Source organism: Orycteropus afer, unplaced genomic scaffold (genome assembly GCF_000298275.1).
Source record: "Orycteropus afer afer isolate SDZICR_OR568_19922 unplaced genomic scaffold, OryAfe1.0 scaffold00103, whole genome shotgun sequence".
Taxonomy (NCBI): domain Eukaryota; kingdom Metazoa; phylum Chordata; class Mammalia; order Tubulidentata; family Orycteropodidae; genus Orycteropus; species Orycteropus afer.
The window spans coordinates 4,998,529-5,023,215 of NW_006921690.1; the positions used below are offsets into that span (position 1 = coordinate 4,998,529).

The 24,687-nt window shown below is 41.2% G+C and overlaps 1 protein-coding gene across 1 annotated transcript in view; it reads right to left on the reverse strand.

Annotated features, from left to right (window-relative positions):
- The window catches only part of KIAA1549L (KIAA1549 like), a 148,346-nt gene that overhangs the window by 109,319 nt on the left and 14,340 nt on the right, over positions 1 to 24,687 (reverse strand). The window contains exons 7-10 of the mRNA XM_007943312.2: positions 20,808 to 20,970; positions 18,765 to 18,824; positions 10,357 to 10,508; positions 4,071 to 4,242 (exon numbers count right to left, since the gene is read on the reverse strand). Coding sequence (XP_007941503.2) covers positions 4,071 to 4,242; positions 10,357 to 10,508; positions 18,765 to 18,824; positions 20,808 to 20,970 — 547 coding nt within the window. The remainder of the gene's footprint in view (positions 1 to 4,070; positions 4,243 to 10,356; positions 10,509 to 18,764; positions 18,825 to 20,807; positions 20,971 to 24,687) is intronic.

Here is a 24,687-nt window from a genome sequence, read left to right on the forward strand (position 1 = left end):
AAATGCTTTTGCATAGTCAATAAAACACAAGTAAACATCTTTCTGGTATTCTTTGTTTTGAGCCAAGATCCATCTGACATCAGCAATGATATCCCCCACTCCACGTCTTCTTCTGAATCCAGCCTGCATTTCTGGAAGTTCTCTGTCAATATACTGCTGCAACTATTTTTGAATTATCTTCAGTAAGATTTTACTTGCATGTGATATTAATGATACTGTTTGATAATTTCTACATTGTGCAGGATCACCTTTCTTTGGAGTGGGTACAAATATGGATCTCTTGCAGTCAGTTGGTCAGGTAGCTGTCTTCCAAATCTCTTGGCATAGCCAAGTGAGTGCCTCCAGTGGGGCATCAGTTTGTTGAAACATCTCAATGGGTATTCTGTCAATTCCTGGAGCCTTGTTTTTTGCCAATTCCTTCAGTGCAGCTTCGACTTCTTCCTTCAGTACTATTGGATCTTGAACATATGTCACCTCCTGAAATGGATGAAGATCGACCAGTTCTTTTTGGTACAGTGACTCTGTGTACTCCTTCCATCTTCTTTTGATGCTTCCCACATCATTCACTGTTTTGCCCATAGAATCTTTCAATATCGCAACTCGAGGCTTAAAGTTTTTTCTCAGTTCTTTCAGTTTGAGAAATGGTGAGCATGTTCTTACCTTTTTGTTTTCTAACTCCAGGTCTTTGCACATTTCATTATAGTAATTGGCTTTGTCTGCTCAAGCTGCTCTTTGAAATCCTCTGTTCATCTCTTTTGTCTTGTCATTTCTTCCATTTGGCTTAGCTACTCTTTGCTCATGGGCAAGTTTCAGTCTCTTCTGACATCCATTTTGGTCCTGTCTTTCTTTCTCGTATTTTTAAAGATTTCTTGCTTTCTTCATGGATGATGCTTTTGATGTCATCCCACAATTCTTCTGGTTTTCGGTCATTGGTGTTCAATGCATCAAATCTATTCTTTAGATGGTCTCTAAATTCAGGAGGGATATATTCAAGATCATATTTTGGCTCCCATGGACTTGTTTTAATTGTCTTCAACTTCAAGTTGAACTTGCATATGAGCAGTTGATGGTCTGTTCCACAATCAGCTCCTGGCCTGGTTTTGGCTGAAGACATTGAGTTTTCCACCATCTCTTGCCACAGATGTAGTCAATCTGATTCCTGTGTACTCATCTGGTGAAGTCCACATATGTAGCCACCATTTGTATTCTTGAAAAAAGGTATTTGCAATGAATAAGTTGTTGGTCTTGCAAAATTCTATAATGCGATCTCCAGAATCATTTCTGTCACCATTGCCAAATTTTCCAACTACCAGGCATTCTTCTTTGTTTTGAACTTTTGCATTCCAGTCACCAGTGATAATTAACACATCCTGAGTGCATGTTTGGTCAATTTCAGACTGCAGAAATTGATAAAAATCTTCAATTTCCTCATCTTTGACTTTCATAGTTGGTGCAGAAATTTGAATAATCATAGTATTAATGAGTCTTCCTTGTAGGCATATGTATATTATCCTATCACTGACAGCACTGTACTTCAGGACAGATCTTGAAACATCCTTTGTGATGATGAATGCTATGCCATTCCTCTTCAAATTGTCATTCCCAGCCTAGCAGATCATTTGGTTGTCTGATTCAAAATGGCCCAAACCTGTCCTTTTCAGCTCACTAATGCCTAGGATATCAATCTTTATGCATTCCATTTCATTTTTGACAACTTCCAATTTTCCTAGATTCATATTTCTTACATTCCATGTTCCAATTATTAATGGATGTTTGCAGCTGTTTCTGTTCAATTTGAGTCATGCCACAGCAGCACATGGAAGTCCTGAAAGATTTATTTCATCCATATCATTAAGGTTGGTTCTACTCTGATGAGGCAGCTCTTTCCCAGTCCTATTTTGAGTGCCTTCTGACCCAAGGGGCTGATGTTCTTGCACTGTTTCAGACAATGTTTCCAAGCTATTCATAAAGTTCCTAATAATATATCAGACAGTGTTTCTCTGCTATTCATAAAGTTTTCCCTGGCCAAATTTTTGACAAGTGGATGGTCTCTTCCTTCTTCCTAGTCTGTCTCAGTCTGTAAGTTGCTTTGAAGCCTGTGCACCATGTGCAACCCTGCTGGCGTTTGAAACACTGGTGGCACAGCCTGACAGCAACTTGCAAGCCCCACAGGATGACAAACTAACTGACAGACAAGTTTGTCTCCCTTAGCTTTTGGAAACCTCTCCACCCTCCCCTTATCTAATTCCTACCTGGATCCTGTGGATTTTGTGGTCCCCAGCACTCTCCCCCTCCCTTTCCTCACTCTGGGGGCTGGGTCCTTCCTGCTTTCTGCCCCTTACCTGAGCCCCTTACCTGGATCCTGTGTCTTTTGTGGTCCCCGGCACTCTCCCCTTCCCTTTCCTGGCTCTGGGGGCTGGGGCCTGCCTGCCTCCCACTCCTTACCTGGATCTTGAGATCCTGAGTAGAGCATAGAGGGAATAAAGTTATGGAAACTTCTCAGCCATAACCAAACACCTTGAGGGAATGAATCGCTGGGCCTGGCAGCTCAGGATCATAGGAACGTCAAGGTCAATTGGTCTTTGTCCACAAAGACAATGTTCTACATTTTACTTTGGTGAGCAGTGACTGGGGTCTTAAAAGCTTGTGAGTGGCCATCAAAAGCACAGCTGCTGATCTCTCCCCAACTGGAGCAAAGAAGAGTGAAGAAAATCAAAGACTCAAGGAAACAATTAGTCCAAAGGACTAATGGCCCATGTGAACCTCAGCTTCCACAATCCTGAGACCAGAAGAACTAGATCAGACCTGTACCCTGCCAACTGCTCTGCAAAGGATCACAATAAAAGGTCCTGGACAGAGTGGGAGAAAAATGTAGAACAAAGTTGAAAATCATAAAAAATACCAGGCTTACTGGTCTGATAGAGACTGGTGGAACTCCAGAGACTATGGCCTTTAGTCACACTTCAAGCCTAGAAGTGACTTTAAGCCCATGACTCAACTTTCAGCCAAATGATAGACAGGCCTATAAGGTGAACAGTAACACCAGAGAGATATGCACTCCTTAGAACAATCAACCATAGGAAATCAAAAGCACTGCCCATGGCTAAAGCTCAGAAGGCAGGAAAGGATAGGAATGAAGGACAAAGGGAAATGGTGAACACAGGTGGGAATGTGGGAAGAGTGCTGTTACATTGTGGGGATTCCAATTAATGTCACCAAACAAAATATGTATGAATTGTTGAATGGAAAACAATTGCTCTGTAAACTTGCACCCAAATCACAATAAAAAGGTTTTTTTTTTTAACAAAGAACATAGGTTCAAAGTTAGGTCAATTCAGAGTCATATCCTGGCTACCAAAGTACTAGCTCTGTGATGCTGGACAAGTTATTTAACTTTACTGAGCCTTGGTTTCCTCATTTGTAATTTGGAGCTGAATAAACTCTGTTCCAATGAGAGTAGAAAATGAGATTATCTATGTAAAGCAACCAGCATAATATCAGTTACCAGGGAGGATATTCAAAGAGATAGCTATATTTTTAATATTCTTTCTCTATTAATTCTTTCCAGATGCCCCAAACAGCACAAACTCTCTGTTGATTCCCATATCACTTTGCCTTCTAGCAGCACTTTCTAGCAGCATTACACTCCTTGGTACCTATATTAACTTGCCCTCCTCCTACATGCTCACTTCTGCATAGCTTCTAGCACCAAGCACAGTTCATGTAGGACTCTATAACTGTTTATTGAATAAAATTATCTTTAATACCTCTGGAACACAAATATAATCTCAGCTACAGTGATTGTTCATAGCTAGTCACTAGATCATATTGAGGAGGAAAGTGGGTAGGACTTAGGGGCAAAAGCAACATCACTACCATCATTCTAATATCCAAAATATCCCTTGCTCAAAACCTATTGCTTTAAATCACACAGGAAACACAGTAGATTGATTTAAGAATCTTTCAGGACAGAAATGTATTTAGCTCTGGGTCCATTAACATGGGTTTGATTTTCAGAAGACATCTAACACTGGCATTAAATATAATGAATTAAAAGGCTGTCTTCTTACGGTCAGCTTGCAGAAGGACAACATGATGCAGGGTCAAGGCCATCCTCTGGGAGTCAATGGTGCTCAGAATCTTGGCTGCTGCAGTCCCCAACAAAGGCTTCCCATTGTAGAGAGTGTAGTAAGTCAGCTCTGCTGGGTCCTTTGGCCCTGGCACACGCTGCATCTTTACCATCTTTAGGAAAAGAGAAAGGGCATGTTTACAGGGCATCTGGCACTGACCTTGTATGTGATCCTGAATTCACCCCTGTCACCAGCAGGCTGTCTCCCAACTGCTGAAACCTTCAGTGGACCCACAACATGGATTTTACAATTCAACCTTTGTGCACATCCCTATCACCAACACCTTAAGAAGCCCTTCTGTAGATGGAGCAGAAGACTGGAGAAGAAAAATGATTTTAAAATATGAACATCTGGAAAGAACAGTTTGGGTTGGAGAAGAAAACACTGGAATACTGATGTTTTCCAGCTTCCACACAGGGCTCTGACCTCAATTAAAAATAGGCTGTCACATTAAATCAGGGCATGTTAGGTTAGTTTCAAACACGATTTTTAATTTAAAATTCCTACAACTGCCAGAAAGGAAAAAAAAAAATAATGTATATGTCTATAACTCAAAAGATGTCTGATAAAAGCAGTACTTGGGGACATAATGTTCTTTTTCTAAATTAACATTTGTGATCTTTTCTCACTTTAGAAGTTACGTATATTTACTTCAGAACATTGAAAATCCAGAAAGGCACAAAGAAATAAAATAAAAATCATCTGCAATCCCTCTACCACAAGCTAATTATTGTTATCATTTGGGAGCATTTGCTTCAATTCATTGTTAATTCCCACTCAAATCTTTTTTTACAAAATTATTTATCCCACTCTCTATATAGTATCATATCATATCTTGCTATTTATACTTATATCCTTAAATGGCCTTAAATACAACAAAAGCATAAATGTTCATTTCTACATGATGTTCAATGCACACCTCATTAGCTTATTTAACAACTCCTTTATGAGTAATCATTTAAATTATTACTAATTTTCAGTTTTGATTAATAATTTATAAACATAAACATGTAAAACTAATTTCTATATTTACAAAGACTTCCATTGTACACTAGGCACACTTAACCAACCCTTTATATTGAACATTTAGATTGTTATCAACTTTTCACTATGCTCATTAACAACTGATAAACATTATAGTATAGCATTTGCCAAAATATGTACTAAAGAATACAAATTTCATAGGATATCAGAAGATATTTTTTTCAAATATTAATAGCAGCATTGCTCATAATAGTAAAAAACTAGAAATGCCCCAAAGTCACTAATAGAATAGAATGTGTAAGGCAGTTATGGTATAGTTATCAATGAAATATAATAGTATAGTGATAATAAATGAACTACTGCTATTCATATCAATATGTGGGAATACAAAAGCTACTGTTGAGCAGAAAAGAAATCACAGGATATAAAATTCAAAAACAGATAAAACTAAATGATAGACTACTTAGGAATATACATGTGGGTGTCAAAATTGTGTAACAAAAAAAGAAATATTCTTCGATGGTTACCAAGGTTTGGATGGGAAGGGAGGGTAAACCACTAATTAAAGGATATTGTTGTTGTTGTTATGTGCCATCGAGTTAGACCCAACTCATAGCGATTCCTCCTTGGGTTTCCGAGGCAGTATCACTACAGAAGTAGATTGCCCCATATTCCTTCAGAGGAGTGGCTGGTGGTTTGAACTGCCAGCCTTCTGGTTAGCAGTCAAGTGCCTTAGGCACTATGCTACCAGAGCTCCTAATTAAAGGATAACAGACACATATGAACTTGGGTGAAGGGGAAGGCAACTAAAAAAGAAAGAAAGAAGGAAAAAACTATACAACAAATAGAAGAATATTTAACACAGAATTCAGAATCACATTGAACTCTGGTCAGAAAAAGGAGGTATAATCACAGAAGGCATACAAGATGGACTTCTAGTGTGAGTAAAGCAAGGGTAATGTTTTAATCCTTTGGGTTGTGGGGTTTTTCTATTAGTGTTCTTTGTTGTTGCTATGTGCCATGGAGTCAGACCAGACTCATAGCGATCCCTTGGGTTTCCGAGGCGGTATTACTATGGAAGTAGATTGCCCAACATTCCTTCTGAGGAGTGGCTGGTGGGTTTGAACTGCCATCCTTCTGGTTAGCAGTCAAGTGCCTTAGGCACTACAGTACCAGAGATTCTATTAGTGTTCTTTAAACATACAATTTTTTTATACATGTTTATACTCATGCTATATATAACAATAAAAAAAAAGATATTACTACAACCCAATGATAAATGGGCAAAAGGTCTGACTATAAAGTTCACAAAGGAAGATATTTGAATAGTCAATAAGCACATAAAAAAATCCTCAAACTCATTAGTCATCAAGAAAATTCAAATTAAACCCACAATGGGACACCATTATACCCCACCAGGATGGCTAAAAATAAGTGTTGAAGAGGATGTGGAGCAACTGAAAGTACACAGCCAGTTGGTGATAGTGTAAAATGTAAAACCACTTTGGAAATAGGTCTAGCAGTTTGTTATAAAACTAATGTACACTGACACCATGAACTAGCAATTCCACTCTTACTTACTGAAAGCAATGAAAACATATGGCCATAAAAAGCAACTTTATTTGTAATAGATAAAACCTGGAAAAAGTGCAGGTGTCATTCAACAGAAGAATGAATAAACAAACTATAGTATATTCATACAAGGAAAAATGATTCAGCAATAAAATGGAATAAACTACTGAATAATGCAACAACATTAATGAATTTTTTAAAAAACTACTGAATCAAAAAGCTTTATACAAAAATATATATACTGTATGATTCCATTTATATGACATTCTAGAAAAATCAAAACTATTTTACAGTATGGAAATCATACATATTATCAAATATATAGTAGTAACATAGTATAATGTTAATCACAGATCCTAGATAGTATATGAGTATACACTGAATAATTTTTTCAATTTTTCTGTATACTTGGAAATTTTCACAATAAAATGGTGGTGGTGAACAGACATTACTGAAAACAAAGGTCTTCTGACATTTAAATTTAGAAAGCAGCATACTGAGCAAAGTTAAGGAGAGATCTTTTTAGAGTTTTTGGTAAGAAAACATGCTTTGAGAATCTTCAAGAAAGGGATATGGGGTGTAGACTTACCCAAACTGATTTGACCAGAGAGCCCCTATGCCTCAGTGCTCCTCATAGGATACTATCTGAAAAACATTGCTCTCACTCATACATCATTGTGTTCACCTCTATCATCCTGAGATGAACTTCTAGGAGTAAGTTTGAGACCCTCTCAAAAACTCTCGAAGTCTAAATATACCAGCTGTCTTCCAGAATGGTGGTACCAATTTAATGTATTTGAAAATGTCCATTTCACTGTATCCTCACCAACACTGTACAGTTTTACTGATCTTTGGTAGGTGAAAATACCTTCTTGTTAAAATTTGCATTCCTTTGATTACAATGGAGGTAAGTATTTTAAAATGTTAGCCATATGTATTTCTTCTTAGGACTTATATTTTTTCAAACATATCAACTAGAGAAATATCTTTAAATCTACATATTCATGAAGATAGCTCAGCTTTTAAAATGATCTGGGCCCAGAAGAAAGGCCTCTGGTGGAAGGATGATCTAAGCTATGTAGAATGAATTTAATTCAGGAAATCTGGGCATGTTATTCCTCTTCCTAATGGGAAAGGAAGTGAGGAGAGTGTTAGTACAACCAAGAAGAAGGTGAATGAGCTGTTAAATATCTAAGAACGCCACTTTATTTCTATTTAATAGCAAACAATTTGTACGAAGATTTTTTCAAGGGTGATGTTAGGTGATCTGCAGCTTCTGTAAATTGGGGATCTGCAGAGTTAAACTCCCACCTGCCTCTCTCTGACTCTCTAGGTAGCTACAGGGACCAATTGCACTAAGCACTTAGAAGAAATGGGGAAGGAATGTCTCCCTGAGCCCTTTTAGACACACAGAATGTGTCAAGCTTCTTAGGTTTACAAATAACAACAGGATTGTGTGGCTATTCTTTTTTCCCCTCAGTTGAGACAAATCCCATTTTCCAGCCATCTGAGTCCTAGAATCTTCCTTTCTGTCATTTGGAGAAGTGTCAATTATAGGGTCACATGGAATCAGAGAGAAAACCACAAACCTGACACACAAAATTAACCATTGCTTTACCTATGGTGGTGTAGTGGGTAAGGCATTTGGCTGTTAACTAAAAGGTTGATGGTTTGAACCACCAGCTGCTCCATGGAAGAAAGATAAAGCAGTCTACGTCCATAAAGATTTACAGTCTTGGAAACTCAATGGGGGTCACTATGAGTTGGAATTGACTCGATGGTAGTGAGTTTGGTTTGGGTTTTACCTCATTATGAGGTCATCACAGACCAGCAAAGATTTTTACATTTATAGCAACATCCAACAGGACAAGGGGCTAAAATTCACCAACTGTGAATGGAGGACTTGGAGTCTCAGTCAAGGGTATAGCATTAACACAGGGAAGTATATTCCAAAAGATGGGTTGTTTGTATTTAAAGACTGTCTCAGGACATGATCTACAGACAGACTGTGATAATGTCTGTTAATCTCCTTTAAAATGTTTTCTCATGGGTGGTGTGATACAATGCATGTCTCTTTTCATTAAGTTATACCCCAGATATGATCAATTATCAATCAAGAGTTTACACCCAGGGTGGTCTACTGGACTCCAATTAGGAAGTCCACTCTCCAGAGGTAGCTACCTTGCTCAACAATAGAACTTTGCCAATTAGAATACCAAAAGTTAGAAATGAGATTTCACTAGCATAACATATTCCAGATACGTGGATTGGCTAGAATATTCTAGAGACACTCCCACACTTGCATGAACTGTATGTAAGAATCTAGAGACACTTAAAGCCTCTATCCTTAAAGATAGCTACTACACAGTCTTGGTTGTGTACTGTCAGAAGCAGACCCCATTGATAAGACCTGAGTGGTTGCAGTTGATCTGGGAGGTTTAGGAAACTGACAAGAAGGTAAGGAGTGATACAGAGTAGGGAGTCATCAAATAGTGTGACTAGAGCCAGCTACCATAGTGGCTAACTAAAGATTCATCCCATGGAAAATTCTAGAATGATATAAAACACACTTCAGAATTCTCCTGACCAAAAGATGGGAGAGCTGGGGTATTTATACCACCACCCTCATCAGTCATTAGTTACTTCCTGGGCACTCTTGCCAGCCATGGTGAGAGCAAAGTGGGTTCCAGCATTCCAAGATCCACCCTCTACTTAAGATGTAGGAGCTGGCTAGTGGATGTCCAGCAGGCATGCACAGAAATGGTAAGGTGATATGGGCAGGGCACCACTTGTATCTGCTACAGCTCCCTACCCTAAATCCCTATGTGGTCTTGAGTCCAGTTATAAACTCGGAGGGTCTGTTTGCTAAATTGGAGTAAATTAAGAATAGCAGAATCCTGCATCTAGAATACCAGTTCATCTGCCATTCACAAAAACTCAGTGCCGTCGAGTTAGATCTGACTCATAGCAACCCCTCCTTGGGTTTCCGAGGAGGTATCACTACGGAAGCAGATTGCCCAACCTTCCTTCTGAGGAGTGGCTGGTGGGTTTGAACTGCCAGCCATTCACAGTAGTGGAGGTGAAAACCAGTTGCTGCTGAGTTGATTCCAGTTCATGGTGACTCCATGTGTGCAGAGTAGAACTGTAGTCAATGGGGTTTTCACGGCTGTAACCTTTTCAACTCAGATTGCTAGGCCTGTCTTCTGAGGTGCCTCTGGATGGGTTCAAACTGCCAAATTTTTGGTGAGTGGTTGAGCTTAACTGTTGATGCCACCCAGGGACTCCTGGTCCCTGGTGAGAGGGCCTAAAACAACCAAAAGCTGGGATTTCTTCAAGCCTATGGAACAGAGTGATTTGATTTGATACCTTGTGCTTGCTTCCTAATAACTTTTTGCTTACTGGATACGTGCATGTGTGCAGAATTTGTTCCAAGATCTCCGTTCCCCATAACCTAGTAGTGAGGTGGTGGAGTGGGGTGCTCTCACCCTCCTTCATGTTTTTGATGGTTACAGCCATCAACCCCCCAAACCTAGAAGTAGCGCTGACTAAATGGCTTAACCCTTGTGCAGCAGCACAAGTGCTCTCTGAACACTGCACGGCTTATTTCATCTCAGGAAGCATGCCCCCCCCATGGTTATGAGAAAACCCCAGGAGCTCTCCACACACTCACCTGCACAGTATAACTTCCCAGGGTGGTGGCCCGTTTAAACCGCCGGCCTTGTTGTTGGGACATCATGAACAGCTGGGCCAGGCGCTGCTCCATGACCCGGGCGAAGCTCTGGTTGTGCAGGCCCACCAGTGAGTTGTCCACTCCCTGCAGCACTGTGGAGGTGGAGGTAGAGTGGTACTCAGAAGGCTGATTCCCTGCTGACTCAGGACCCACAGCCATCACTGGCCCTGCCCTGGCTACTAAAGCCATGTGCCCTGACCCATGCTAGGGGTTGGCCGTCCTTACCTCAGTTTACCCTGTTAACAACCCCAGGAGTTATTAACCACACACTATCCTAAAAACTCACTGCCATCGAGTCGAATCTGACTCATTGTGTCCTCTCCTTGGGTTTCTGAGGCAGTTATCACTATGGAACTAGATTGCCCAGTCTTCCTTCTGAGGAGTGGCTGGTGGGTTTGAGCTGCCAGCCTTCTGGTTAGCAGTAAAATGCCTTAGGCACTACACTACCAGAGCTCCCAGCCACATACTACAGATGCAGAAAAAGTTAAGTAACTTGTCTAAGTTCACACAGCCAGTAACTAACAGAGTCAGAGTTCAAGGCCAAGCTGTATAACTCCAAAGCCTCGGTGCTCTCTTTTATGAGCTGTGACATCCCTAATGGTGCTTTATTAAATGTACATTTTATTTAATAGAGTATCTGTTGTTAAAGGTCCATATGGGAATATAGCACAGTTTTGGATATGGCTAATTGGGTTTTTGTTGATTTCCACTCATAAGTCTAGGCTCAGTATTGCTCTTGTTTTATTTTTCCTCCTCCACAGCTTTGCTGAGGAATCTGAGCTCTTTCTTATAACACTTTACATCTGGGCAAACCACCCTGTTCGATGTCCTCACTTCTTCCTCCTCTATAGGGTTCTTTTGGTGTCCACACACAAAGATACGCAGAGCCACCTCAGGCACTCTCCCACTTGAGAAGCAGGGTGGCTGCATGGAATGACTGGGCTTTCTCTTAGTTCTATCACTTGGTAGTTGTGAACCCATTGGAGCTCTCTGAGTGCAAGTCCTTCTCTATAAAAAGGGAGTAAGAAAGTCTACATCACAGAGAACATATTCCTAATGGGCTCTAAGGTTAAGTGAGATGGGATATATAAAGAAGCTTAGCCCACTGTCTGATGCATAGAAGATAAATGGAGCTTTATTCTTTCCTATCCTTTCTCCCATCCCACTCACCCCCCATAAAATCAGCTGCCGTGCTTCATCTATACCCAGGGATCTCTATAGTCAACAGGCAAGGCATTAACAATGGAATCCCAGGCAATGGCTAGTGCGTGTCCCAGTATCAGCTGCTATAGAGTGGATGCCGACTCATGGTAACCCCATGTGTGTCAGAGTAGAACTGTGCTCCATAGGATTTTCAATGGCTAATATTTTAATATTTGATAGCCAGGCTCTTCTTCCAAGGTGCCTCTGGGCAGACTTGAACCTCCAATCTTTTGGTTAGCAGCTGAGCACATTAACAGTTTGGAGAGTTTTAATGAATACCAGAACTTTCCTAGGACTGCTACAGTCATCACTATGCGGGTGATTGCCTTTTCCTGTCTACTCCAAAAGTCCAGCCCTTACTCAGTGTCTCTTGGAAAGCACACTTCATCCTAAACACACAAATGCTGCCTTCAAAGACAAATCACCCCTATAATCATAGATGCTGAAAACAATTCCCATCTTTCTAAAGAGAGCGAAACTTACATGGTCTGGGAACATAATACAATGCTATTCATTTAATAGAATTTGTTCTACTACAGCCAGCCAAGGATCATTAATACCACCCATCCGCCGGGATATGGAAATAGCTTGGATATAAAGGACATGTTGTTGTTATGGCATCCAGTGCAATGGAGAGCCACCAGTAGCCAACACTGATGATCACATTCTGTGCAGGGCCAGATCAAGCACCAATGACAAGAAGAGACAGAGAATGATGTTTAAAACCAACCAGGAGAGAAAAAGAACCCACAGCTGGGTCTCCAAAATTACTTCTTTGAAGCCATAATGGCCAAATAATCCCCATGGAGGGGACAAAGCAGCTCTCTTTCTAGGGCCCTTGTGAGTGGCTCCCAGCTCATCTGTCAACCGAATTCCTGCAAAGATAAAACACTCCTGCACTGTTCCCACTGTGTTGAATCCCAGAGAGGCCCCTCAGGATTCTTCCTAACAGAGCTATCAGTACCAGGAAGAGCTGATTTACCTGTTGGCACCAGCTAGGAAAGCCTGTGTGCATATGGGTTCAAAGATGCCCCCTTTGTAAAACTGCAAAACAAATTGCTCGAGTAAAACTACTGAGTTCACCTCTCCTGACCACTGGACAGCAGTGAGAGAGGTGATACAGGACTGTGGCGAGGTATCACCACAGATTGCATATGGGAATTCTCCATGAGAGTTCAAGGGCAGTCACCAAATAAAGACAAGAATCTTTAAAAGCCTCCAGAGGATTCATTGTTGTTGTTGTTATGTGCCATCGAGTCGGCCCTGACTCATAGCAACCCCTCCTTGGGTTTCCAAGGCAGTATCACTACGGAAGTAGGATTGCCCAACCTTCATTCCGAGGAGTGGCTGGTGGGTTTGAACCGCCAGCCTTCTGGTTAGCAGTCAACTGTTTTAGCCACTATGTATGCTACCAGAGCTCCTATTCACAATGAGGTATCACTTCCCACCCACTACACCAGAACCAAATCTACTGCTATCCAGTCAATTCTGATTCACAGCAACCCTACAGGACAGAGTAGAATTGCCAGATAGGGTTTTCAAGGCTGAAATCTTTACAGAAGCAGGTAGACATATCTTTCTCCCACCAAGCGACTGGTAGGCTTGAACTGCCGACCTTTCAGTTAGCAGATGAGTGCTTAACTACTGTGTCATTAGGGCTCCTTCATACCCACTAACATGTCTATTATCCAGAAAAATGGAAAATAATTAAGTGTTGATGAGGATGTGAAAAAATTGTGACTCCTATACATTACTGGTGGGAATGTAAAAGGGTACAGCCATTGTAGAGAACAGGTTGGTGGCTCCTGGGAGAGTTAAACATAGAGTTACCATGTGAGCCAGCAATTCTACTCCTAGTGTGTATCCAAAAGAACTGAAATCAAGTACTCAAACAAGTACATGCCCACTCACGATCATTGTAGCACTATTCACAAGAGTCAAAAGTTGAAAACAGCTCACATGTTCATGATAAGATGAATGGATAAAAAGTTTGTGGCTTATACATACAACGGAATGTTATTCAGTCATAAAGGGAAATGAAGTTCTAATACATGCTACAACTTGGATGAACCTCAAAACATTATGCTATGTGAAAGAAGCGGATACAAAATTCATATATCATTTCATTCATAGGAGACCTCCAGAATAGATCAAGCCAGAGATAGAATGCAGATTGATGGTTGCCAGGAGCTGGGAAGAGGGGAGAATGGGGATTGACTGCTTACAGGGGTTTTACTGATGGAAATGTTTTGGAACTAGATAGAGGTGATGATTGCCTAACATTTGAAGGTACTAAATGCCTCTGAAATGTTCACCTTAACCACTATTAAATGGTTAACTTTATGTTATGTAAATTTCACTCCATTAAATTAAATAATAATAATAATAAGCCTCCAGGCTATGGGTGCCTCCCACAGGGTTACATGGACTCAGCACAGGACAGTTCGCACATACCTGATCACCTCTATTTGCCAAAAGAATGTGTTCTTCCTCGGTGGCATCTGGGGAAGGGCTAGGGGTTGGTACCAGGGGGCTAGAGTTTGAATCCTGACTCCTTATTGTGTGTTCTTGGGAAGAAATCACTAAATTTCTCTGGGCCTCTGTTCCTCATCTAATCATAATCTACTCCTGATTCTGTCATTGTGAAGAACTGATAATTCATTAAAAACTGCTTATAGCATAGTGCCTAGAACCTGACAGGACAGCAATACATGGTAACAGCTGTTGTTAAAATGTGCCCACGTCTTTGCTAGTCACATCTTTATGGAGAAGAAACCACATACATGGGAAGAACAGAATGCATTCCAGGATGTGACTCCTCTTCTCCTCCCTGGTAAGTGCTGCAGGCCTCAGGTTCCCTGGACCTCTCTGCCTACATGGAAGGGAGTGGGCAAGGGAGTGAGCATCCCCTCAACAGCAGCACAGCAGCTACAGGGGAGCTCGAACCCTGGCATGGGCACTCAGGAAGTCAGCAGACTCTGCAGTCCCACAGTCCACCACCCTTGGCCCCCACCAATAAAGGTTCGAGGAATGGCCACCAGTAAGGTTAGAGGAGTTGGGCAAGTCCATAGTTGCGTTTCCAGGAGCTGTGTCCAGAGATTCGATGACTGCTACATCACTGTTCTCTTATTCTCTTATTCTTTACTTACAATCATACTGGGCTTTAAAATTCAAATGATCAGGCCTGATCAACTTTCTGTACTCTACCTCAATTGTTTTATTCATAATTGAATCTTACGCATTTAGAGCTGAAAGAGTCTTAGTGCTCAGCTATGGAATCAGCAATTTTAAAACCCTATGGAGCACAGTTCTACTCTCACGCACATGAGGTCACCATGCATCAAAATGGACTTATGGCAACTGTTGGTTTATACACTATTTTATATGTTTAGAATCCTAAAAGTAACATGAGATAGTTAAAAAAAAAAAAACAAACAAAACCCTCACTGCCATGGAGTCAGATTCGACTTACAGCAACCCCTCCTTGGGTTTCCGAGGCAGTATCACTACGGAAGTAGATTGCCCCATCTTCCTTCCAAGGAGTGGCTGGTGGGTTTGAACCGCCAGCCTTCTGGTTAGCAGTCAAGTGCCTTAGGCACTATGCTACCAGAGTTCCTTGAGATAGTTTAGGCCCTGGAAAAGATACACGACAGGGCCTTAGAGCTCGAAAGTCAAACTCTCTGAGTTTGAATTCTGACCCTGCCACTTATTATATGTGTGAGCTTGGGCCTCAGTTTCCTCATCTGTAAAAGGGAGTCATTACTTGTATACACATCCTCAGGTTGGGGTGAAGATTAAATGTGATAATGTGCCCTTCTTTGCACAAAGCCTGGCACATAGTGAGCAACCAGTAAATGATGATGTTGTTGTTATTTGCTGTCAAGTTGGACCCAACTCATAGCAACCCCTCCTTGGGTTTCCGAGGTGGTATCACTATGGAAGTAGATTGCCCAACCTTCCTTCCGAGGAGTGGCTGATGAGTTTGGACCTCCAGCCTTCTGGTTAGCAGTGTTTATTCTTGTCTCTTCCTTGCTCTTTTCCCACCTCCCTTTCACTCCTACTTCATATGACTTCAATACATCTTTTTTGGGCACACCATTCAATCCATATGATGTCCAATTTAATACCACCTTGACTGTTAGCAATGAGAAGATAGAATGTCCATGATGAGTTAAGGATGGAGCGGTAATTGAAGGGCCATGGGTTTGAACAGTTCCAACAACACAACCCAAAGCTATCTTCCTCTCTCAGCCCCCAAACTCCCTCATCTCTTCTATGAATGATGGGGCAGGATGGAGGTGCTACCCACAGGTTCAGAAAAAGGTCATGGGCCACAGGGGAAGCAGCTGGGTCATCCTGAGACCAGTCCCTCTCTGCCCTCCTGAGCACCAAGTACTAACCAACCGATCCAAATAATCCAAACACAGTAATGAAGATCCCTGTTTATTCTGCTTACCAAGAGTAGTAACAATACCAACAAATTAAGTTTACATAAATGAGTGGACATAGGTTAAGTCCCAGGAGAATCCTGAAAACAAGACCACATGTGGAGCTTTTTATTAAGATACAACACTAGGAGAGAGGCAAGGAAAGGCACAGGTACGTGAGGAAGAAATGAAACAAAAATGTTCAGGATACACATCCTGTGTTTAAGAGTGGATGTGTTATTTAATGTAAACCTTTCCTTACAGTTAATAGAGAGGGAGAAATACCTGCAAGTTAAAAACCAGCATGCCTTGTGAGGGAAACATGATTTTGTAAATGTTACATAATCTGCTGGCTTCAAGAATGTGTTGCTGGGTTAACATTGTCTCTCTCTTGGGCATACATCCTGTTTACATATATTTAACATATTCTTTGGGTTTGCCTTCTTAGCAGATAAAATAATCTCCACATATCCATGGCTCTGCAGGGAGGAAAGAAATGCAATTTTCTGCAGTATAGAAGAGGTCTAGCAGGCTTCATCAGGCAGGAGCGTGTGTGCCTTCATTAGCATTTCAGGCAGCACCCCACCCACCTATTGCTTGTTTGTGGCTGCAAATGAGGGGGAAGACAGGGAAGGGATGAGGGAGTTTGAATCTTTCATGACTTGCATGATCTTTCTCTCTTCCTGCTGTTCTTCCCCTTTTGGGCTGATCATTTTTTTTCTCCTGCAAACATCTGTCCTCTCCCTCTTGTTGCCAATCCTTGATTCTCCAATTTTCAGAGCTACTATCTGGCTTTTGGGGAAAAAAAAGAAGGAAAAAACAAAACAAAAAACCCAAAACTTTCTCGCTGTTTCAAAAAGCTCAGCTGGGAAATGTCAAGGAAAAATAGAAAACGCCACTGAAACACCCTTCCGCTTCCATCCACCCACACTGTCAGGACACGCCCGGGATCTACCAGTGTTCATGTGGGTGTGGGACTCATGCCAGGGGAGAGAGAAAAGTGTGTGCCCAGTACTCTTCTTGTTTTAATGTGGGTTTGGTAGGGAAGTGCAGAAAGGCCAACATCTTTAAATAGACTCTTAGGGATTAAATGGTGCCCCCATAAAAGATACTTGGCATTTTTAGACTGACTTTCCATTCTGTGAATGTGGTTAGCAGTAGTTACCATGTTATTAGTTAACATAAGGTCATACCTGGAGTGTGTGTGTTGGGGGTGCCCTGACCCAATTGTTAAAAAGAAGAGAAAAGAGAGACAGACAGAAAGAAGATGACCATGGGAAGGTGCATCTACAAGCCAAGGAACACCAAGAAATGCCTGGGGCTACCAGAAGCTGAGAGAGACAACAAAGAGTCTTTCCCTGGGGTGACATTCAGAGTGTCCTGTTGACACTTTGCATTTGGACTCCCAGCCTCCAGAATTCTGAGATAATAAATTTCTGTTCTTCTAAGCCAGCTAGCTTGTTGTTACAGCCCCAAGAAACTAATACATAAGTAACCATTCACATGGACAAGTCCTAATCACAGGTTAGTGCTGTAACTAAGAGAAGACCACTTGATGGGACTTTAAAGTTGCTTGTTTTGAATTGTGCATGAAATATTCATGTTCAGTACAATGTTTTTGTTATCTAAGCTTACCCCTCTCATTTCTGGTCCTGTGGATATAACTCCCTAACTTAAAAGACATGACCAAAGAAAAGATGCCAATCCTACCATCGAATGGCATACAATTTTGTTTTGTTTTTAATCTTATTGTGGAAAAATATATATAACAAGATATTTGCTATTTTAACCATTTTAAGTATACAACTCAGTGACATTAATTACTTTTGTCATGTTGTGTAATCATCACTAGTATTCATTTCCAAAAGCTTTTTACCAACCCAAACAGAAATTCAGTATCCCTTAAGCAATACACTCTACTTCTCCCTCCCACTAGTTGCTGGTAACCACTAAGAACCTTTTATCTTTATGCATTTGCTTATGCTAGACATGGCAGCTCTGGTAGCATAGTGCCTAAGGCACTTGACTGCTAACCAGAAGGCTGGTGGTTCAAACTCACCAGCCACTCCTCGGAAGGAAGATGGGGCAATCTACTTCCGTAGTGATACTGCCTCGGAAACCCAACGAGGGGTCGCTATGAGTTGGGTCCGACTCGATGGCACATAACAACAACAACAACAATGCTAGATATTTCATATAAGTGGGATTATACAATATTTGTCCTTTTGTGTCTCACTTATTTCACTCAGAATCATGTTTTCAAGATTCATCCATGTCACAACCCATTGCCATTGAGTCAATTCCAACTCATAGTGACCCTGTAGGACAGAGTAGAACAGGTTTCCAAGGCTGTAAATCTTAATGGAAGCAGAGTGCTTCAACTTTCTCTCATAGAGTGGCTGGTGGTTTCAAACTGTCATTAGCAGCCAAATGGTTTAACCACTGCACCACCAGAGCTCCTTCATCCATGTAATAGTATGTATCAAAACTTCATTTCTCTTTATGGCTAAATAATGTTCCATTATGAATATATCACATTTTGTTCATCCATTCATCTGCTGATGTATACTTGGGTTGTTTCCACCTTTCAGCTATTGTGAGTAGGGCTATGCAGTTTTAAAAAACCAAATAATTCATCCAAATCACAATAAAAATTAAAACAAAACCCAGTCAACTGAGAGCATGAAGAGGGGGGAGAAAAATAAAACAAGAGATTACCTGTAATCACCCAATAGTCTCTGGTTGTTTCTGATATATCAAGGCTGGGGTATTCAAGAGCTAAAACAAATAAACACACCGAAAGGCTTTTATAGGTTAGTTATCTGAATATTCTCAAGGAAAATAGACACAAGAATCCAAATATCAAGGAGAGAGATACTGTTTTATCATCTTGGAAACTTTAGAATGTACAGGCCAAATATCTTGCTGTATAGAAAAATAAAATACATAGTAAAGATCTAACTTTCAGATGAAGAGTTTTCTAGGATTTGTAGATTCTGTTATTTCATATTTTTCTCTCAAAACCCTCTTAAATTGAAAGCCTTCATTATCAAAACCCACAGCTTGAACCTGTTTTGTCTATAAAATTATCCAGTCATCACTGACATTTTTAGTAATGATTATCTCTTGCATGGATTTTTCCAATGCCAAGAACCAAGTTCAGTAGCCAAATATTTGGAACAATGGCCCTATTTTGTTCGTTTGTTTGTTCTTGCAAGTTTAATGATAATTAGAGTTAATACCTGTAAAGGGCTAAATACAGTGCCTGGCACATAAGAAGAGCTCAATAAATATCAATTTTATAGAGCTTCTAGTTTGTATGAAGAATCACCAAAATTATATAATTTGTATTTTATAGTTTGTATTTGTACATGTATTTTGTTACTAAAGCAAAGAAGAGTTCAATAAATCTTAGTTGTTGTTAATAATATCAAAATATCAAGATCATTAGCAAAATAAATCTTTGCTTACTGCCATGTGACATAATGGCATCATCATTTTCATAAAACCCAGAGTCTTTTCCTTACTACATGGAAATTTACAAAGCTTCCCATTAAAAAACACTTAAAAAAAAATTCTGAGCAGCCATTATATGCTAAGATGTATTCTGACACATATTATCTCATTTATTTATAGTATCAAAAACAACCATATGAGATGACTTTTGCTAATATGTGTTTTTAAAAAACTTGCTCAGTGACCTTGACCAATGTACCAATGATGAAATTGAGGTGCACAAACCTTTTCTTCTTTGGCTACTGAGTGTTTGGGTACAAAATATAAGCTGCATCTCTCATGGTAATGAGATTTATGTAACCGAAGCATTAAAGGAAGACAAGGCCACAAGACTATGGGGACTTCATCAAGGGAAGTCACAACACTAATTGCAAATGAGTTGCATTATATCTATAGCCAGGGCAGAGGCTGATGGCAGTTGTTGTTGTTACATGCCGTCGAGTCTGACCCAACTCATAGCGACCCCTCCTTGGGTTTCCAAGGCTGTATCACTATGGAAGTAGATTGTCCCATCCTCCTTCTGAGGAGTGGCTGGTAGGTTTGAACCACCAGCCTTCTGGTTAGCAGTCAAGTGCCTTAGGCACTATGCTACTAGAGCTCCAGACTGTCATGAGGACAGGGGCCCTACCAGGCAGTACTGTAAGCTCTGAAGGCAACTGCCTGGGTTTAAACCCACCAACTCTGTGAGAGTGGGCATCTTGTTAACCCTCTTGGTGCTTTAGTTTTCTTTTCTGTAAAGTGGGACTATCTTGCACCTACCTGAGTAGTTGTGAGTATTAAACAAGATAATAAATCTGTGAAGGGTAAAGGCACATAGTGAGAGCTTAGGAAATACTATCTTATTTTTTAATGTGCAAGAAACTTTTCATCAATTCAACCCCAAATCACTATACATTCCAGTTGTTGTTTTATGACAATAGAGGTGGTATGTGGCATGGCACACAGTAGGCTTTCAATAGATGTGTGCCAAGTGGAGACAAAACCTGTTGCTGTTGTCGATTCTGACGCACAGTGACCCCATGTGTTACAGAGTAGAACTGAGCTCCATCAGATTTTCTTGGCTATCATCCTTACGGAAGCTGGTTGTCAGGCCTTTCTTCCAAGGTGCCTCTGGGTGGTATCGAATCCCCAGCCCTCTGGTTAATATTCAAGCACTTAACCATTTGCCCTACCCTGGGACTTCTTAAATGGAGACAGAAACCAGAAAAACAATGAAGAGACCCTGTGGGACACGGAATTACTCACGTTCGGCAATGGTGAGTGGCGGGTAGGTGAGGTAGAATCCCACCAGCTCAGCTGAGAGCTGGCTGAGGAGGCTGCTGGCCACAGTGCCGTTGAGGAATGTGCTCTGATTGCCCACCACGTACACCAAGGTGACTGTCTGGGAGGCGTTGGACGTGCTCACAATCTGAATTGACACAGGAGGAAAGGGGAGGGAGACATGCCGCATAAGATGAGGGTCTGTTTCATGAGGGTCTGTTTCATGGAGGCTGTGGGTGGAGAAGTTGAAGAAGAAGTTGAGGGTAGGAGTGAAAGGGAGGTGGGGAAAGATCAAGGAAGAGACAAGAATAACAACGGTTATCATTGACCAATTGCCCACTGTGTGCCAGGCTTTGTGTGAAGAAGGGCACGTTATCACATTTAACCAACACCACAACCTGAGGAGGTGTATGCAAGTTATGGCTCCCTTTTACAGATGAGGAAACTGAGGCCCAGACTGCTACAGGGTCACACAGCTAATAAGGGTCAGAATTCAAACCCAGGGAGTCTGACTTCCAAGTTCCTAAGCCCTGTCATATATCTTTTTCAGGGGCTAATTGTCTCAGGTGACTTTTAGGATCCTAACATATCAGATAGGGTGTACACCAAGAGCTACCATCAAAATGATTCTGACTCATGGTGACCTCGCATGTGTGAGAGTAGAACTGTGCTCCATAGGGTTTCCACAGCTGATTTTTTGCCAGTAGTTCATCAGGCCTTTCTTCTTGAACCCTTCGGTTCAAGAAGCTGAGAGAGACTTCGGTTAGCAGTCAAGCACAATAACCAACATTCAAACCAAAACCAAACCCACTGCCATCGAGTTGATTCCAACTCATAGCAATCATATAGGGAAGAGTAGAATCGTCCCATGGTGTTTCCAAGTCTGTAAATTATTACAGAAGCAGACTGACACATCTTCCTCCCATGGAGCAGCTGGTGGGTTCAAACTGCCAACCTTTTGGTTAGCAGCCTAGTGCTTTAAACCACTGCACCATCAGGGCTCCTTGATAACCATAATTGTTGTTGTTGTGCACTGCCATCGAGTCAGATCTGACTCATAACGACCCCTTCTTGGGTTTCCGAGGCAGTAACACTACGGAAGTAGATTGCCCCGTCTTCCTTCCGAGGAGTGGCTGGTGGATTTGAACTGTCAGCCTTCTGGTTAGTGGTCAAATGGCTTAGGCACTACGCCACCAGAGCTCCTTGATAACCATAATAAGAACATTAAATTTAAGAAAGGTGAAACTTCTTAGACAGAAAAAGCCCAACTCAAACTTTGAGGAAATTTTACGTTTGAATGGACTAAGAATGCATATTTCTCATCACCAATAGTAATGAACAGGGTGACTGAACCTGATTTTCAAGGGAATTCAGAAATAGAAAATAGCATCTTTCCAGTGCTACTACTTTTCCTTATGGTCTACTAATTGCATATGTTGTTGCTGTTAGTTGCTGAAAAGTCAATTCCAACTCATGGTGACCCTATGTGTGCACAGTTAGAACTGTTCCATAGAGTTTTCAAGGCTGTGGCCATTCAGAAGCAGATTGCCAGGCCTGTCTTCCAAGGTACCTCTGAGTGGGTTCAAAACACCCGCCTTTCAGCCAGTAGTCAAGCATTTAACTATTCGTGCCACCCAGGTACTCCTGTTAATTCCATACACTGCTGTTGTTGTTCCACACACTGTATGCCGTCAACATAGAATGTGTAAATATTACGATGAGATGGTGTGGTTTTCTTCTCTCACTTTGTCTAAATCAGATATTTAGTTAGTGGGAAAGGAGTTCTTCTGGGTCACTTTATGGCCTAAATGAGCCCAGGGATGAGATTTGAAAAGCACATGCAGTAGAAAGTCATTCAACTTAGCGAGACATTCTGTGCTTGCGTTCTGTGGTGTCTTCCCCTTGCCCCTGCACATCCACTCACAACCTTCTCTGCTCCATGGGTGCCTTTGCCCTCCAGCTGCAATTAAAGACCTCCAGAGGACATGGGAGCAAAGGAGAAGAGTGAGATGGGAGTGCAAATGTCTGGGTCCCCTCTCTGCAGGGCCACAGGTCTCAAGCTTCTGGTAACTGCTTCCTCCCCTCATCCCATCAGGCCCCAACTATTAGCACCTTGGATTCGCACAGTCTCTTGTAATTTCCCTAGAAGCTGCCCACACTTCTGCAAACGGTCCCTTTATTGAACTTTCCTTAAATTACCTTAATTTGAGTTTGCCATCTAATACCTTAATTTGAGTGTGCCATCTACTTCTGGCTGGGATCTTGTATATATAGTCTTTCCCAGACCTTTGTGGGCTCACACACAAATATTCTAGTAACTTTGCTTTTAAACCTTGCTTTGAAGAAGACTGTCAAAAATAGCTTTGCCCTGTATTTACCACTTATCCCCATAAGTTGTTACTGTTGTTACCTGCTAACTGACCAGAAATGGTTCTGACACACAGTGGCCCTGTGGACAACAGAATGAAACACTGCCCCGCCCTGCCCCATCCTCACAATCCTTGCTATGCTTGAGCCCATCATTGCAGCCACTGTGTCAATCCACCTTGTGGAGGGTCTTCCCCCTTTTCACTGACTCTATATTTTAAACCCACCAGCCACTCCTCAGAAGGAAGGTTGGGCAATCCTACTTCTGTAGTGATACTGCCTCGGAAACCCAAGGAGGGGTTGCTATGAGTCGGGGCTGACTCGACGGCAAATAACAACAACAACAACATATTTTACTACGCATGATATCCTTCTCCAAGGACTGGTCCCTTCTGATAACATGACCACAGTACAAGAGACGAAGTTTAGCCATTCTTGCTTCTAAGGAACATTCTGGCTGCACTTCTTCCAAGACAGATTTGTTTGTTCTTCTGGCAGTCCAGGGTATTTTTAATATGCTTCACAAACACAATTCAAATGCATCAATTCTTCTGTGGTCTTCCTTATTCACTGTCCAGCTTTCACATGCATACGAGGCGACTGAAAATGATTTGGCTTGGGTCAGGCTCACCTTAGTCTTCAAAGTGACATCTTTGCTCCTCAACGCTTTAAAGAGGTCTTTTGCAGCAGATTTGCCCAATGCAATATATCGTTTAATTTCTTGACTGCTGCTTCTGTGCACCTTGATTGTGGATCCAAGTAAAATGAAATTCTTGACAATTTCAATCTTTTCTCCATTTATCATGATGTTGCTTACTTGTCCAGCTGTGAGGATTTTCATTTTCTTTATGTTGAGATGTAATCCATACTGAAGGCTGCAGTGTTTGATCTTCATCAGTAAGTACTTCAAGTCCTCTTCACTTTCAGAAAGCAAGGCTGTGTCATCTGCATTATCTCCTAAGTGGAAGTTCTTTTTGAATTCTCTAACCCAGAGCTTACATTCCCATGTCTAATGATGAAACAGAGTCGACATTTCTGGTCAACTGTCACTCCCCTCTCTGGAAGTATTATTCAGAAGTGGATAAGCCATAGGTATTCAAGTCTCTTTCTCAAAGTACCAAAGAAAAAAGGCATTTCTTTCTGAACAGTTTAAAGGACTTCACTGTACCTCTACATAAAATAATGAAAACAATTTTCAAATTTTATACCTATTATGAATATTCTATTTTCCAACTTTCAACAAAACAGAATCCCACTGAATCCCAAGGGAAACTCTGACCAATGAAATCTATAACTCATGCAATATGGGTACTTTTGTGCATATTACAGTCAGTCCTGGGACATGAATGAGATCTGTCCCTGTGTCTTTAAGAATTTGTAGGTAAGTCTGAATAGGTGCATAGAGTTCTTATTTAGCCCTACTTTAGCACAAGGAAGGAAGCCTGGTAGCTCAGTGGTTATGCACTCAGCTGCTATCTGAGAGGTTGGCATCTTGAAC